This window comes from Psammomys obesus, unplaced genomic scaffold, assembly GCF_907164565.1.
Source record: "Psammomys obesus unplaced genomic scaffold, mPsaObe1.curated_primary_1811, whole genome shotgun sequence".
NCBI classification, from domain to species: Eukaryota; Metazoa; Chordata; class Mammalia; order Rodentia; family Muridae; genus Psammomys; species Psammomys obesus.
In genome coordinates, this window is record NW_026591560.1 from 1,426,057 (window position 1) to 1,443,678 (window position 17,622).

Consider the following 17,622-nt stretch of genomic DNA (forward strand, 5'->3'; position numbering starts at 1 on the left):
CCTCTGACACTTTCCCAATAAGTACTCAAATGCCCCCCAGGCTTTTCTCTGCTTGGTCTGACTCGAGTCTCATGTGCATTCTTGATATCCATGAGCTGGGCAAAACCAGGGTTTCAGGCTTACTCTTTGGCAGGGGCTGGGGTCAGCCTTATCTAAACCACAGGGACTAGAGGTGAGGAAGTGACAACTCCTGAGGCCATCAGGATGCTGCATGCCAGAAGGACAAATTCTTGAGTAGGTCCTGGGAAAAGAGTAGGCTCAGAACAGCCAGACAGGAGGAGTGTAGGTCATTTCACCCGGCAGGATAGCCTCTTTCCCCCAGTCACCTTGCCAGGGCAGGACAGACTCTCTTTGTTGTTTGAAACAGGGTCACTTTGAATTCTTTTAATTTTTTTTATTATTTTGTGTGCATGCATGCTTTGCTTGCAAATATGTTTGTGTACCCCTTGCATGGCTCTTGCCCAAGAGGGCCAGGAAGAGGACCTTCTGGTACTAGAGTTACAGATGTTTGTGAGCCACCATGTGGTCCCTGGGAATTGAACCCAGGTCTTCTGAAGGAGCAGCCAGTGCTCTCAACTGCTGAGCCATCTTTCCAGCCCCAACCCTTGAATTCTCGACCCTCCTGCCAAGTGCTGATGCATGTGTCGCCTGCCCTGCAGGGACTTTTATCCTTACCCATTTTGTTCCATTCCTTGCCAACAGCTACACTGGGAAGCAAGGCCTTAAGAGTAATCTATACACAGGAAGGCAAGGGCTTGCCGAAGGGAACCATTCTAGGCAGCTGATTGCTGGTCAGGGACTGGGGGAGCAACTTTTGAGGACATAACCCAAGAAGGACCACAGTATCAGCACAGCAGTCAAGGATGGCTAATGGAAGGGCCTCCCAAAGGGCAGGTAACTGCAGTTCTGTGAAGACCTTCCCTGGTGGTGGGTGGTGCCAGCCGAGAGGAAGGGAGAGATGACACCTTTCCCAGCGCTCAGCAGACAATCCTGCTCTCTGCGCAGCCCTCTGCTGCCTGGAAAGCGCTGCGTGTGCTTTGCTGTGCTTTCCTTAAATTACACGTATTTCTAGGAAGCTCACTGGAACTTCTGGAGGAGGGCAGGAAGTGGAAAGAGTAAACAATGGAGCTGCGCAGGCGGCTGGGACCCCAGCTCCTACATTCTCCCAGAGCCTGTTGCCTTTGTGACCTTAGCCAACGCCTGGTTTCTCTGGGCCTCACTTTGTCTATAAAACAAAAATCTCACGCTGGACAGATGGCTCAGTCGTTTAGAGCACCGGCTGTTCTTCTAAAGGACCCAGTTCAAATCCCAGAACCCACAAGGCAGTTCACAATGGTCTGTTACTCCGGTTCTAAGGGATCTGACACCCTCAAACAAACATAGGCGGAGGCAGAACAAGATAAAATGATAATTTAAAACATTTTTTTCTTTTTCTTTTTTTTTTTTTCTTCCAGAGCTGAGGACCAAACCCAGGGACTTGAGCTTGCAAGGCAAGCGCTCTACCACTGAGCTAAATCTCCAACCCTAAAACAATTAAAAAATAAAAATAAAAAGCCTGCTGGGAAGTAGTGGTGTACACCTTTGATCCCACCACTCAGAAGGCAGAGGCAGTTGGATCTTTGTGAGTTCAAGGCCAGCCTGGTCTACAGATTGACTTCCAGGACAGCTAATGCTACACAGAGACCCTGTCTCGAAAAACCAAAAAATATAAACAAATGAATGAATGAATGAATGAAGTGAAAATCACCTCTTTGCCAGGGCATCATGACTAAAGCTACACATGGATGGTGGTCACTGGTGAGCTCAGGAAGGGCAAGTCCCCTCGTTCTTGTCCTCTGAGAGCAGCCAGCAAGGGTTAAGGAGCAAGCACCCGGAGACCTGATTAGGTTGGAGCAGAATGAAGACCACCCATTCCAGGGAGGGGCAGCAACTCACAGGCCCAACACGAGACACTGCCTTTGGCCAACCAAGCACCCCAGACAGTGCCAAGAGGGTAAGAGATGGAGGGGGAGCACCTGAGCCAGGCAGGTGGACAAGCGGTCAGAACCAGAGGACTCTAAAATTGTCTATCCAGTCTCCTGGCTTTATAATTAGGGAAACTGGGGCTCAGTAAGAGGAGGGGAAAGTCAGGTCAAAGTGGCAAAGCCAAGGAGACTCTGGTTCTGCCGCTCTCAGCATGCTCTTTGTACGTGTGTGTGCAAATATGCAGAGGTCAGAGGTCAATCTCAGTGTCTTTCTCAGTCCTCTCTACCTTGTTCGGTTTATTTTATTTCACCCACCTTCCCCCACTGTGCGTGTATGTGCCATGTGTGCACGTATGTTTGTGGAGAGCAGAAGAGGGGTCAGCTCTCCCAGAGTTTGAGGCACCTAGCGTGGGTCCTGGGAACCAAACTCAGGTGCTCTGTGGGTGCAGTAAACACTCCTAACCACCGAGCCATCTCTCCAGCCACTTGACCTTGGTCCCAGGACAAGTCTCTCACGGAGCCTCAGCCTCATCTATCAGGCTGAGCTACAAGACCAGTGGGCCTTTGGCTAAGGGTCACCAGGCCCTGTGTGGGTTCTGTTTGCTTGCTTGTCTGTTTGTTCTGTTTTGTTTCGGTGTTGTGGGTTGTGGGGGTCTAAGTCCTCATGCTTGCACCAAAAGCTCTGAGCTGTCCCCCAGGCCTCTTCTTGTCCCATGCTCTCTTCTTGTTCTTCACTGACCCAGCCCTTCCTGTTCCTTGTTTCCCGTTCTTGTCACTAGGACACAAACCCTCTGTCCCTGGTCTTACTACTCAGCAGACTCTCTGAACACCTACACATGGCAGGTCCTGTCCTGGGAAACTGAAAACATCTATTTAAGAATAATCCAAGGTCATCCTTGGCTACAGAGCAATTTGAAGACAAACTGGGTGACATGGAACCCTGTTTTTAAAAAACAGAACATGCAGGGGCTGGAGAGATGGCTCAGCGGTTGAGAGCACTGGCTCCTCTTCCAGGCGGACCCAGGTTCAATTCCCAGCACCCACATGGCAACTCACAACTGTCTGTAACTCCAGCTCCAGGAGTTCCAACATCTTCATAAAGATACACATGTGGGCAAAAAATACCAGTGCACATAAAATTAAAAAAAAAATGCCTATAATCCCAGCACTTGAGGAGGCAGAGGCAGGAGCATCTCTGAATTCGAGGCCAGTCTGGTCTACAATGCAAGTCCAGGACAGCCAAGGCAGCACAGAGAAACCCTGTCTCTTTGTACAGAAACGGTAGGGCTGGAGCGATGCCTCAGCAGTTAAGAGCACTTGCTGCCCTTCCAGAGGACCTAGTTTACTTCCTAGCACCCATGCAGGGCAGCTCACAACTGTCTGTAACCCCTGCTCCACAGGACTTAATGCCCTCCTCTAGCTTCCACAGGCACCAGGCATACACATGCTGCGCAGATATATATATACGGGACACATAAAATAAAAATTATTTAATTTTTTTTACTTTGTTTTTTTTGAGACAGGGTCTCACTATGTGGTTCTGACTATCCTGGAACTCAGAGATCTGTCTCCCTCTGCGCCCCCACCCCCGACCCCCAGTGCTGGAATTAGAAGTGTGTGCCACCATATCCAACTAAAAAATACTTCATGGAGTCATGTTGGGCTTGAGGATGTCGTTATTGTTTTTGGATGAGACTGAGTCTCCTGCAGCCTAGACTGGCCTCTTCCCTCAAAGCTGCTGTGTAGTTGACAATGACCTTGAAATTTTTTTTCTAGACAGTTTCTCTGTGTAACTGGCTGTCCTGGAACTCAATTGACTTTGAACTCTTGAGCCTCCTGACTATGTTTCCCAACTACCAGGATTACAGGTTTAAACCACCATTCTCAAATCCTTTAATTAAGATACCGACTGGCTGATTAACTGACTGACTGACTGATCAACTAGGGTGCTGGAGACTTACCCCTGGGTCTTATGCATGGCAGGCAAGCACTAGCTCACTGAGCCAAAGGCCAGGCAATGTCTGCACAAGAACGTATAATTTAAGACATTGGACATCTGAGCAAAGAAAGGAGAGGCAATGGGTGGCAGGCAGAGCTGGCTAGTGTAGCCAAGGCCTATATGGCATTAACGTGGAGGGAGCAGTAGGCTAGGACTTACCTAAGGGGCCAAACATTCAAGCTCTAGTATACGTGCTTAAGCTCTGGAGACACAAACTGACAAGGTTAAAAGGACCCTGTGGAGCCAGGCATGGTGGACACAGGTAATCCTGGCACCCAGGAGCAGCCACAGCTCTCTGGGTGATGCTGTGTGGGTGGAGACAAAAAACTACTTCTGCCTCTCAAGTTGCCAAGTGAGGCTCAGCAAGGAGGGACACCCGGAAACAAAGCCATTCCCACTCAGTCATCAGCCAGCCCTTAGGAGTCATCAGCAACTGTGACCCTGTGACAGCTTTGCTCTGGGTGGGGTGCTGTTGTTATTACTTTTTTGTTGTTGTTGTTATTACTTTAAAGGCTTTCTCTGTTGCTGGGTTTTAGATTTATGGGGTTTTTCTTTTCTTTTCTTGTCTTTTCTTTTCTTTTCTTCGGCAGGGTCTGTGTAGCCCTGGCTGTCCTGAAACTCCCCATGGAGACCAGACTGACCTCAAACTCTCAGAGATCTGCCTGACTCTGTCTCTCAAGTGCTGTAGCTAAAGGTGCAGGCTGCCACGCCCAGCATGCCCAGTTTGTTTTGAAACAGGGTCTCACTCTGTAGCCCAAGCTGGGTTGGGACTCACTATGTAGCTCAAGCTGGCCTCAAACTGGTGTCAATCCTCCTGCCTCAGCCTCCTGAGTGCTAGGATTACAGATACGAGAGATACTGCCCCTCTACAGTCTTGTTCTTAAGGGAACCACAGGTAACAGATGAACTGGGTGCAGAATTGGCTGCTGGCAAGCCTGAGGTTTGAGCACTTCTGAGCTCCAAAGGCTCTGGTGAGGCCTGAGGCTGGCATGTGCCTGCCAGTGTCTGGCTGAGGGTGAGTAAGCCCTACTTTCGTCACCTGCAAGTTGGATCGGATGCTGCTTGTGCCGCCCACAAGACAGCTGGGCCGAGACCTGTTGTGAGGATGTTTGAGTGCTCTGACCTGTCTTCTGAGACACGTGACAGAGTCCTGGTGGTGCACACATCCGCTGAACAGTCAGGAACAAACCCTGGTGACAGGGTTTGCCCTCGGACACTGGGGACTCTCGGGAGATGAAGGGTGGAAGTCTTCGAGCAGGCCAGAACAGGACTGGTCCATATGCAGAAAGCGTTTCAACATGCAGGTTGCCCGTTCTACCTTCCAGTTCTCTGCTATGCAACAGGACAAAGCCTGTGTTTGAGTGTGCTGCCACCAAGTGCTGGCTGGTGCCGACTTTATGGGCATGTGACATGAAAAATAAGACTCGCTCACATGTCTCACCAGAGAGGAGATCAGGTTTTCCTTCTTTTTTCGTCATTCCCTTACTCAACACTTATTTTGGTTCTGGTGGCTTAACACGAGGCTTTAACAGAGAAACTCCACCACTAGGCAAGCCTGTCCCCAGCCCTTGTAGCTTTAAAGATGCTAATATGAGCATCACTGTTCTCCCATCCAAGTACTACCAGGCCAGACCCTGCTTAGCTTCCAGGTTCAGAAGCAATCAGACGTTCAAGGTGGTCTTAGAATGAAATAGAAAACTTATGTAAGGTCACCTTAAAATCAGTGTTTAGAAGTCGGGCATGGTGGCACATGCCTATAATCCCAGTACTTGAGGAGGCAGAAGCAGGTGGATCTTGTGAGTTCAAGACAACCAGGGCTACACAGAGAAAGCCTGTCTCAGAAAACAACAACAACAAAACAAATAAATGAGTGCATAAATAAATGTTTAGATATAAAAAAAATTAATAAAAAAATTCAATGTACTTCTGATGCTTAGTGTTTAGCAATTTTCATTTAAACAGGGGTCCTTGAGTCCTGGTAGTTTTCATTTTCCAGAATAAAAGGTTGGTTATGTTCACTTCTGACCTTGGAGGTGACAGAGGAGAAGAGCAATCTTTGCTTTACCAATTTAGTTTTGAGAGAAGTAGCACTCTGTCGTCCTGTCCTGCTGGTCCTGAAGTCCCGGCTCAGGCCTCCTTCTAGCTACAGCCCTTGAACTCCTTCCAGACACTCCAGCCCCAGCATGCAGTAGCTACAGCATCCAGCACAGCTGTTTCTCTCCTCGGGGAACCAGAGCCCTGCTCAGAGCCTCAGGAACTCAGCCTCCGCCCCCAGGCCACTTCCAGAGTCCTCCCATCTTCAACGGCCTGCTGCTCCCAACCGTGGGGATTTGGTTACGCTGTTTTGTTCTGTGTTTTGAGACTAACTCTTAAATAGCCTAGGGTAGCTATTCACGCTCCTCTAAGTAGCTGAGGATGGACCCTGAAGTCCTCCTGATCCTGCATCCACCTCCAGAGTGCTGGGATTTGGGGCCTGAATTGTCACATTCCACTTGGCTATAAGAATTTCAAAATTTTAGCTGGGCAGTGTGGGCACCTGCCTTTAACCCTGGCACTCTCTCTCAGAAAACCAAAAAGAAAAAAATCCAACACTTTTTTTTATTTTTTATTTTTCTTGTGGTAGACTCCTAAATACACACACAGACACACACACAGACACACACACACACACATTTGAGAATACATCTATGGTTACAATTAAATAGAACCCCGGCTCTATATAGTTTCTTCCTGGTTCTCTAGGATGTTTTCCAAGGGTTCTGAGAACACCCTTTTCTCCTTTCAATGAGGCAAAGGGAAAGACCCAACTTTGGTCTTTTTCTTTTCTTTTCTTTTTCTTATTCTTTGGTAAGTTTATGCATACTATATTGAATTTCTATCCAATCCCCACGCATGCTTCTTCAGCTCTTCCCAGACACTCCTCTTTAAGTGACCATAAGTGACCATAACTTTAGTTTCAGAGGCTCTAATGTCCTCTGCGGTCTCCAGGGACACCAGGCACTCACATGACACCCAGACATACATGCAAACAAACATTTACATATAAGTAACTGAAACAGTAAATTAAAACAAAAATTTTCAAAAGCGAGCCCCATAAACATTGGACAAGACATGATGGACCAGCCTATACTCCTAGCTCTTGGGAAGTGGGAGGAGGATCAAGAGTTCAAAAGTTATCCTCAGCTGCACAGTGAGTTTACAGCCAGCCTGGACTGCCTGAGACCCTGTTGCAACAAAACAGAAAGATAAGAAGGGGAGGGCACGGCTGAGAAGACTAACTAACTCTTTGGGCCAGTGAGGAGTCTCAGCTGGTAAAAGCAGTTGGGGAGCAAGTCTGATGTTGAGCTCACTGCCTGGAACCCACATAAGGGTGTGAGGAGAGAATCAACTCCAAAGCTGTCCCCTGGCCCGCATTGGTGCGTGTGCGCAAACACAGTTTACACTGTAGTTGGTCTTTTACTACTTTGTGGCTTCTTCTTTCTTTCATCCTTCTCCACCCCTTTTCTTCTTCCATTTCAAGCCCCTAACACTAGATTGAAGAGAAAAAAAGGAGAGGAAAGGGGACTATGTTATCACTAGACTACTTCCTGCTGATTAGGGGCATCAAGTTCCCTGGGGCAAATTTTGATCTTCACTGTCAGGATACCTAATTTCTTGTTTCTTCTTTGCCCACGGCCAGGTAACAAACCACACCAACAACAACCAATGACACCACTCTAACAGCATGGTCTGCTGCTTCATATCTGATGGTTAATTATTTTGCTCCCTGAGGTCTGCTTTCGAGCAGAAACTCACATACTCCAAATGGCATCTGTAACCGTACCTGAGAAACTGTTCCTGATTGGCGGAATAAAAAGCCTACACGTGGGCAGGGCAGAAGTGAGGAGCAAAATGAAGGTTCCCGGGCTTTGGGGACAAAAGGATCACAGGAGGACAGGTACCAGAGAAGAAAGGAACACAGTCTCGATGAGATAGGTGAAGAGCCATGTGGTCTGGAGGAATTGACTCTGAGGATCCGAAAGGAGAGAAGCGGCCCAGATGGAGAGCATAAGCGAGTATTTATGGAATTATAAAGGGGAAGTATCCAGATAAGAATGAGGAGAGCAGATGGTATGGGATGGGGGCTGGGAGATTACAAGATAGATAAATGGAAATATCAGCTCCAAGTAAAATAAGGTGTGTATTAAAATACAACAGGTGTCTGTGTCTTTTATCGGTTAGGAGGGCGGGTTAGATAATACCACTGTAATAATTATAGGCATTTATAATAAACATTAGCAGCTAATTTTATATTTTTTACAAAAAAAAAAAAAAAAAAACCAAAACAACCTATTGGGGCTCTAGCATTTATATACTCTCTGAAAAGTCCCCAGAATTCCAAATGTCACACAATTGCAAAATCTATCTGCAGCTGGCAAAACTACATCTCTGCTAAAGCACAAGGCAAATCACAGTTGCTTTGAAGGAGCCTCCTATCACTTCATGTGGGATTAAAACGAAAAAAAAAATTTTTTTTTTGAGACAGGGTTTCTCTGTGTAGCTTTGGCTATCCTGGACTGGCTTTGTAGACCAGGCTGTCCTCAGACTCACAGAGATCCTCCAGCCTCCACCTCCCAAGGTGTTAGGATTACAAGCAGGTGCCACCATGTCCAGTTGCAACATTATAATATTGCTGTGAGTTTTTTGTTGTTTTTGTCTGGGATTTTTTGGTTATTGTTTTGTTTTTTCTGAGGGTTTCTCTGTAACTCTGGCTGTCCTGGAACTCATTGTAGACCAGGCTAGCGTTGAACTCACAGAGCTCTACCTGCCTTTGGCTTCCCAAGAGCTGGGATTAAAGGTAAGTGTTACCATGCCTGGCTTGCTGTGGTTTTTTTTTTAATAATTTATTTAACTTTATATGCATTAGTGTGAAGGTGTGAGACCCCTTGGAATTGGTGTTACAGTTTTGGGCTGCCATGTGGGTGCGGGGAATTGAACCCGACTCATTTGGAGGAGCAGACGATGCTCTTAACCACTGAGTCATCTCTCCAGCCCTCGCTGTTTTTTTTTTTTTTTAAGAAACCAAAACTCCAAAATTCTCACTATGTACACATAATAATAATAATAATAATAATAATAATAATAATAATAATAATAATAATAAATAATATTATTATTTATTGGTTTTGTTTTTTGAGACAGGGTCTCAGTATTTGTAGTCCTGGTTGGCCTACAACTCGATATATAGGCCAGAGTGGCCTCAAACCCACAGAGATCCACTTGGCTCTGCTTCCTAGGGAATTAAAGGTGTGTGCCACCTCAACCAGCCAGTTTTATTCTAACGGCTGGGATCGAGCTTCCCAACCCGATAGCATCCTGGACGGGGCAATCAATCCTTTGTGCGGGTCTGATCGCTGCAATGCGGGGAACTTAGAAACGACCCAAAGGCGCCCCTACTGCTCGCCCATTTCGAAACGGCCCCTAGAGGGCATCGTCACCCTGGACTGAAAGCACGAAGCCATTTCCGACAGAGCCCTTGGACCAGGGTCCACCTGTTCTGTCACTAGCAAAGTCACAAGATGCGCGGGAACCGGGCCACGTTACGGTTCCCGAATGCTGCGTCAGCCCTTTGTGGAAGCAGGTTCGGGCTCCTGGCTCACGGGTCTTCGCTACCCAAACGAGCTCCAGCTCCAGAGTGTCAGCTTCGCGTCCCCGCCCGAGGCCGCGGTGTCGGAAGGTTCGGGGTCCGACGCCCTAGTCCACCAACCCTCAGCCGATCGGAGGCGAAGGGTTAACGTAGCAGGCCGCAAAGTCTCCGCCGCGCCGCTAGGGGGCGACGTCCCACAGCCGCGGTCACGTGACGGGGAGGGCGGAACCAAGCGCCCGGCTGGCCAATAGGAGTGGGGAGCGGGGTCCTGGGTCTGGAAGAAACGGCGGCCCGGAGGGGGCTGCGGGATCATGGGGCTTCTGACCATTCTGAAGAAGATGAAGCAGAAGGAGCGAGAGCTGCGGCTGCTCATGCTGTATCCTCCGAGCGCCCTAGCGGCCGCGAGGGGAGCGGGCCCCGCCGGGTGGGCGGAGTCGGGCGCGGGGGCGCGGCCGCCGTAGGCACCCGCTGCCGGTGGTGCGTCACGCACGCGGCGCTACCACTGCTCGTCGCGGTGCCGGGGTGGGCAGTACCACTCTGCGGGGCAGGGGGTGGCGTCCCGGGGCCGGCTCGGTGGTCTCAAGGCCAGGCCTAGACCGGGGACTCCAGTGTCATTGGCAGGCGCGACGCCGTGGGGGTGGCTCGGACGTTAGGGTCCGAGCGTGGGCCCCGCTCCTCCCCGGCGCTGACCCCCACCCCTTTGTCCCCGGGTGTTCGGCCCTGGCGGCTCCCGTAGGATCGGAATCCTGGGGGCGTAAGGACCACCTAGGCCTCTGCAGCTAGGCGTGGACTCCGTTGGCCGCAGGTCCAACTGTCACTCTGCGTCCCAGCCGACCTTCCATTGAATTAACTGACGCCTGCATCACCCGCCCCGTACGCTGTACCCGGCAGCCTAGACATCAGCGAGCTACAGACTGGCAGAGGGAGAAGAGGGAAATTAATGTGCATTTAGAACTTTACCACTCGTGTCTGTTTTAGACGGTTCTGAGAAAGACACTCATTAGATGACTACGGAGCACCCACTATGTTAGGGAATGTGGCAAAAGAGGGAAACGAAAAAGCCTTTATTGTGGCTATGCTGCAGTGGAAGAGGAGGGGAAAAAAGGGATAACGCAAGTATATGTGTAGTGTGGGTAAAGAAGAGTACAGTCCACAGTGGTCAAAGAACACGCCAAGATGGTAATTGTTGATCAAACACTTGAGGGAGGTAGGGATAGGGAAAACTTAAGCAGGTGCGGGTGCAAAAGCTCTGGAGGAGGATGAGACTGCCATTATTCAAGAAAAGTTGGGAAGTAGAGAGTGGCTGGAGAGAGGGCAAGCCCATGGACTGAGACCATTTTGGCAGCTGTACTATGAAAGCAACATGGTGGCTTGGACCATGATGGAAGTAGTGAGGTCATGGAAGGAGGGTATTATGACAATAGTGTGGATAAGCCCCGCTGCTAGATTGGAGGAGAGGAGGTGAAGTTAAGCCTCAACTCTTATCTGGCCAGAGTAATCAGAAGAACCAGGAGTCGTTTGCTGAGATAGGAGGTGGGTTCTAGGAGAGGATCGGGTTCCTGGGAAGACACCAACCCTAACAGGGCAGGTAGGTGGCAGCCGTCAGCCTAGAAATGACTATGAGATGAGGAGTACAGGGATCTGGGAGAGGACCAACAAGAGTGGCTGGCAGTGCTGGAGTGGAGTGCAACCCGGGCCACCTGAGCAACAGAGAGCAATGAGGAGGTCATTGGAGACCTAGCTGGCAAGGCGAGGCTCAGGAAGCATCAGTCTGATAAGAGGAGACTTAAGAAAGCAAGAGGATAAGTAAAGATGGCTCAGTGGTTAAGAGCGCTTCTTGTTGCTCTTACGGAGGGGGTTTAGTTCCCAGCATCCACTTGGGCCTCACAGCTCTCTAACTTCAGTCCTGGGGTCCTGATGTCCTCAATGGGCACTGTGCTCATATGCTGTACATGCATACATGCAAGTAAAACTCATAAAATATTCAAAATAAAAAACGGGTGTGGCAAGGCACACCTTTAATCCCAGCACTCGGGAGGAAGAAGCAGGTAAATCTATGGGCTCAAGTCCAGCCTGGTCTACAGAGCGAGTTCCAGGACAGCCAGGGCTATGTAGACCTTATTCTTAAAACAAAAACGCAGGAAAGGTCCAACATGGTATTAAAGGCCTGGAATTCTAGCGCTCAGGGGGCAGAGTCTGGAGAACCTTCACAAGTTTGAGGCCAGTCTGTTTTACATAAAGTTAGCAGCCAGATAGCAAGGCCCTGCTGTGGGGGGAGGGGGGGGCGCCCCAAAGTAAGCCGATGGAGGTTGGCTGAATGTAAACGCCTGTTCTCAAGATGGGCTGTAGAGGCAAGCTGGGACTGACTCACGGGCCGACGGGGCAGTGAGTGACGACATGGTTCTGCTGCCTCGTGTGAGATGGGAGTTGTCCGCTACTGAGGAAGATACAGGAGAGAGGCGTCAGGAAGGGTGGTCAGCGTAGGAAGGGATAGAGATAGTCAGGGATAGCTTTCCAAGGCTAAAGTTGGGCTGCAAAAGACGAGTACTCTGCTCACGCCCTCTCGCAGCTGGGTGTCACTGGGCAGGGTCCGTGAGCAGGAAGAGGTCCTGACTGCAGAGCTCGTCTCTTCCCGTTCACCCCTCAGTTCAGGCTTCAGCTGCTGCCCCTGGTTCTCACCTGCTGTTGAGCTCGCCCATTGGCTTGTTCTCTGCAGCAGAGTCTGCAGGTCATTCCAGAAACAGGTGAAGGTGTTAGCCATCTCTACATACTTGCACTTGGTCCTTCAAAAGGCTGGGTCCATCTATTTGGGGCCTTAACACCCCATACAGCCTTGTCTGGAACCTAAGCTGAAAGGCACTCCTTCCGGGAATGGTCCTCACTGGTTTCAGGTACCCAACTTTCTCTTCTGCTTTATTTAGTCTTTAATATTTTTTAGACTTATTTATGCATGTGAGTACTTTGCCTGTATGTATGTACGTGCACCCTATTGAGTGCCTGGTCCCCAAAGGCCAGAGTTTGGTTGTGAACCACTGTGGGGGTGCTGGGACTGAACCCAGCTCCTCTTCACTGCTGAGCCATCTCTCCAGCCCCATTATTTAGTCTCTTGCTAGTGTTTAAGTTGCATAAAGGTGGAGACCCTGAGGGGCCTGGCACATAATAGGCCCTCAATATTTGTCACATAAATTATACTTTGCTAAATGCCTGGCTCCTAGCACAGGTTACTTTGAATTGGCCAACATGATAAAATTCCATTTTCATGCGTCCACATTTGTCTCAAGGCAATTATGAGCCAGGCATATGCTCAACTTGTTTCAGTATACAGTAGAAAATAGTCCCCAAGAGGATGGTCATGTGATGGCGTGTCCTCCAGCAGAGCTCAGGGACTTCTCCTTAGCCTTTGTGCCCTAGTGGCCTGGACAATGCTGGCAAAACCACCATCCTCAAAAAGTTCAACGGAGAAGATGTGGACACCATCTCCCCAACCCTGGGCTTCAACATCAAGACCCTGGAGCACCGAGGGTGAGAAGGGTCACTGAAGGCCACTAGGGGCTAGGGAAGGTAGGGAGGGCAGGACCAGCCTGACTTTCATTGCCCCTTCCTTCCCAGATTCAAGCTGAACATCTGGGATGTGGGTGGCCAGAAGTCTCTGCGCTCCTACTGGCGGAACTACTTTGAGAGCACAGATGGCCTCATCTGGGTGGTGGACAGTGCTGACCGCCAGCGCATGCAGGACTGCCAGAGAGAACTGCAGAGCCTGCTGGTGGAGGAGGTGTGCCCTGGGCTTCAGGAAGACACAGAACAGCCTCAACTTCCATATTCCTAAAATAACTAGGCTAGTCTTGCCATTTGTTGTGTTTTGAGACAGGGTTTCTCTGTGTAGCTGTCCTGGACTCACTTTGTAGACCAAGCTGGCCTCCAACTCTGAGATCGGCCTGCCTCTGCCTGAGTGCTGGGATTACAAGCGTGCTCCACTTCGCCTAGCTTAAAAGACTGTGTGGTTTGACACAGGCTTTTACTCTGTATCTCAGACTGGCCTTAACTGGCTGAGGCTTGAACCGCTTATCCCCCTGCCTCTCCTTCCCAAATTATGTGCATGCAATGTATCACAGGTGTATGCCACTATGCTCCATTATTGGCTATTTATTTTGGCAGGTTTTTTTTGGGGGGGAGCAGTGAAGGGGTGTTTAAGATCAGGTTTTCTTATGTGGTCTGGGCTGGCTCCAAACTGTCCGTCCTCCTGCCCCAGCCTAGTAATCCTCGTGCTAGGATTACAGCTGGCACCACTAATGCTGGGGAATTAGCAGCTCCTTAAGCTGCAGGCGATACTTGGACACTGCTGTTTCCTTAGTGTGCTCCGACTGTCCCAGGGCCTGAAACAAGTTGCCACACTTCAGTTAGCTGAAGGCCAGGGCAGTTTTTAGAGGGTACGAGGGAGTTGTGAACGGTTGTGCAGGAACCACAGGAATGCACGGGCCTCACATAGACACATGCCACTGGGATGACTGCGGCCTCTCCTGGAGTATTGAACAGGTCTAGCGAGGTCCCTGTTGTCGAAGGCTAAGCCAAGGCCCAGCAGGGCTAGCCCTCGTTAGATTTCTCTTTGCACATGGAGAGATTCCACAATGCACCAAGGGGAATAAGTAGATAGAGGCCGACGGGGCAGTCTGCTGAAGTACAACTTAAGGGTTCTGTGGCTGGGAGGAGGGGCAGGTGATTCTATCCCAGAGTCTCCAGGGCAGGACCCCAGCACTCTCATGCTTTCTGTACATGGCCAGAGCTACAGAGGGGTCATTGTGGGCAAACACTCTCTCCCTCATTATGGAAGAGGAAACTGAGGCCTGGAGGGAAGAGGTGCCCCCTGTGTGGTAGCTAGCGTTAGTAGCCCTGCCCACTTTGCCTACCCCACCTGGCCCTCCCCTACAACCTGGAGCCCTGTTCCTGACCCTGCATGCTGACCACTGACCTTATGGCTTGTAGAGAAGGGATCAAGCGTACTCTAAGCCTCCTCCACCCCCACAACCTGTCTTCTCTTTCCCCAGCGCCTGGCTGGAGCAACTCTCCTCATCTTTGCCAACAAGCAGGACCTGCCTGGAGCACTGTCCTCTAATGCTATTCAGGAGGTGAGTCAGGCCCCAGTGCAGGCTCGCCGAGTAAAGGGTCTTTTTAATTTTACTCTTTTTAATTTTTGGCCTTCTGAAACGGGATTTCAGTAGCCCTAGCAGGCTTCAGACTTACTAGGAAGCCGAGTGACCTTGAACTGCTCCTGCTCCTCCTGCTCCTCCTGCTCCTCCTCCTCCTCCAGAGCTCTGGGATCACAGGTGTGGTGCACCGCATGTCCGGTTTCTGCAGTGCTGGTGACTGTTCCCATAGCCTTGTGCATGCTAGGCAAACCCTCTACTAACTGAGCCACATCCGCAGGCCTAGTAGTATTTTTTTGAGATGGGATTTCTGTAGCCCAGGCTGGTCTCAGACTCAGCAGCAGTCCTCTCGCCTGGAACTCCACGCAATCACCTCTGTGGCTGGCTAATAATTGGTATGAAAAGCAATTATTAGCTCCTACTGTGTGGCAAGACCTAAGTAGAGCAGAGCCCTGGGAATCTGATGCTTAAGAAGGCAGAGCGGCCCACAGTCTGGGAAAAGGCAGACCTTTAAATAGGTCATTTCACCGGGTTCTAGCAGCCAGACTGTAGTGAGTGCTCTCCACTGCAAGGTTATCTGCGTGGACTCACAGGTTTCATTCTTCATTTGTACAACAGTCATGTGTGGGTGAAGCAGACATAGGCTAAGTAACCTGTCCAATGTCACATAGTAGGTAAAACAAGCCAGGATTGTGTGTCATGCTGCCCCAGCCCTGGAGCACACCTTAACTGTGACTCTAGCAGGCTTAGAATCCTCCACCTCCTCCCCCACCCCCCACCCGGAGTGCTCTATTATAGGTGTGCCGCACCACACCTGGCTTTTGAGTCTCGCTGTCACCTTTTAACTGGCTGTGTGACATGGAAGGGTGCAGAGCCTCTGAGTTGGATTCCCTCCTTGGCAAAATGGACCACACCATCCCTGGATTGGAAGGCCGTAGGCAAGAGATGAAATGGTTTCTGTAGTCCCTGCAAAATGCCTGGCTCCTAGCACACACTCATAAAGCAGCCCAAGCTGGCTTTCTGTCACTGAGTAGCGCTGCTGTGTAGCTGCAAAGTCACCTGCTGGGTGACTGGGAAAAGACAGGCCAAGGCCTGCTGGTACCACCAGTCCTTTATGTCCCCAGGCCCTGGACCTGGCCTCCATCCGCAGCCACCACTGGCGAATCCAGGGCTGCAGTGCTGTCACCGGTGAGGACCTGCTGCCCGGCATCGATTGGCTTCTTGATGACATCTCCAGTCGTATCTTCACTGCCGACTGAGCTGCTTCAGTGTCCCCAGCTCACTGTCCAGGCCCTTGTCCTCCTCAGCCACCAGCCGGGAGGGAAGAGCACCAGCCGGCCAGACTAACACTCCCTACCCCACCGTGACCTGCTGCTGCTACTGCTGCCCGCTGCTGCTCCCCCTGGGCGAGGGCTGTCACCCTGGCTCCCAAAGCGGCCTGCAGCTGCCATGCCAAAAGGAAAGGCTGGGAGGGACTATGTGCTGCTACTAAGGTCCTGGGTATCGCCTCTGTCCGGCAGTAAGAATAAAGCACTCCTCGCCCAGTTCCTGCCTGAGCCAGCTGTGAGTCACTGACTGGAGCGCTCACCTGGGATGCCGGCTCTAGAGAGCCCAGATCGGAGCAGAGGGGTTAACTTCAGTCTTGTCAAATGAATATGCTCAGGGCTGGGCTAGCTGTTGCCATCTGCCAGCGGCCAAGCAGGCTTCCTAGAGGAGGTGACCTTAAAACAGGGACTCAAGGAGAAAGAGAGGTTTCTGAGAAGGGAGTGCTAATTCCTGCCTTCATCAGTACGAGTTACAAAACACTTGCTCCCCGCCCCAGCCTGGGACTCACAGATAGCTTAGATTCAGTTCCTAGCTTGCCAGTGCAACCAGGAATACCATGCAGTGGGCAGTCTGCACAGCTCTAGGAAGCTGGATCCGAAAGAGCTCCATAAAGGATTGCGGTGCAGAGGAGAGGGCACACAGGTGGCCGTAGCAGCCTGCAACTGCCAGAGCCTGATGTTGAGAGCGCTGGAGGCTCCTAGCCAGGCTGTCCTCAGCCACTGATGGCTCCGTCCCTAGAGCTACCCGAGGCCCAGAGCACGGTCAGCCCTACTCCATAGACTTAACGTATTCCTTCCACAGGGCGGAGCTGAGCCTCTGGCAAGGTAAGTGGCTGGCTCAAAGCCTGCACGTGGGACCTGCATTCTGCCACCTCTTGTTGCTCCTGCTTGAAATTGAAATGCCCAGGGCAGAAGCTGGCTGGAGGTCCTGATGCCACCAAGCCCAGCAGACTGTGTCCTGGGGTCTGTTTAGTTCTATTTTTTGGGGGGTTTCTTAATGCCTCTATCTCCCTTCCAGTCCCCCCCCCCCAACACTAAGGAGGAGAAAAAGAAGGTTAGAAGGGAAAGGGGACGTAGACCTCTCTAGACTTAGTTCCAACTGGTTAGGGTCACTGGGTCCTTGGGGAAAATACCAGTCTCAGTCATCAGGATGTCCAGCAATGGCAAACGCAAGATGAATAAGCAGCCTTCTTCCTCGAAACCCTCGCCCTTTCGAGAGCTAGGCTCTCATATTTATACTCCCTGCAAATCCTCGGAATTAAACTCTCTACAGCTGGCAAAGATCATGTGCCTCTCTGAGCCCACACAAGGCTTTTACCCAGCTGACACGCCCCTCTCTGAGCCACATGAGGCAGTCATCAGCTGTGGACAAACTAAAAGCAGCTCCATACCCCACGCTTGGCACGAAAGCAAAAAACCTGTTTACATAACTGAGTTTTTAAAGAAACCAAAACTTCCACTACGGTTAACTAAAGGGAAGTGACACACTGGGCTTGCGCCCCACCCATGCCACCTCTGGAGAGGCAGGGGCCTGAGCAAGACCCAGATCCTCGGGGAGGGAACACAG

General features: G+C 50.6%; 1 protein-coding gene across 1 annotated transcript; it reads left to right on the top strand.

Moving 5' to 3' along the window:
* Positions 1-9,829: 9,829 nt before the first annotated feature.
* On the top strand, positions 9,830-16,286 carry Arl2 (ADP ribosylation factor like GTPase 2). The gene is made up of 5 exons (XM_055610620.1): positions 9,830-9,965; positions 13,001-13,111; positions 13,199-13,361; positions 14,632-14,712; positions 15,855-16,286. The coding sequence occupies exons 1-5, from the start codon at positions 9,901-9,903 to the stop codon at positions 15,987-15,989; spliced, it is 555 nt and encodes a 184-aa protein (XP_055466595.1). The 5' UTR covers positions 9,830-9,900; the 3' UTR covers positions 15,990-16,286.
* Positions 16,287-17,622: the final 1,336 nt, after the last annotated feature.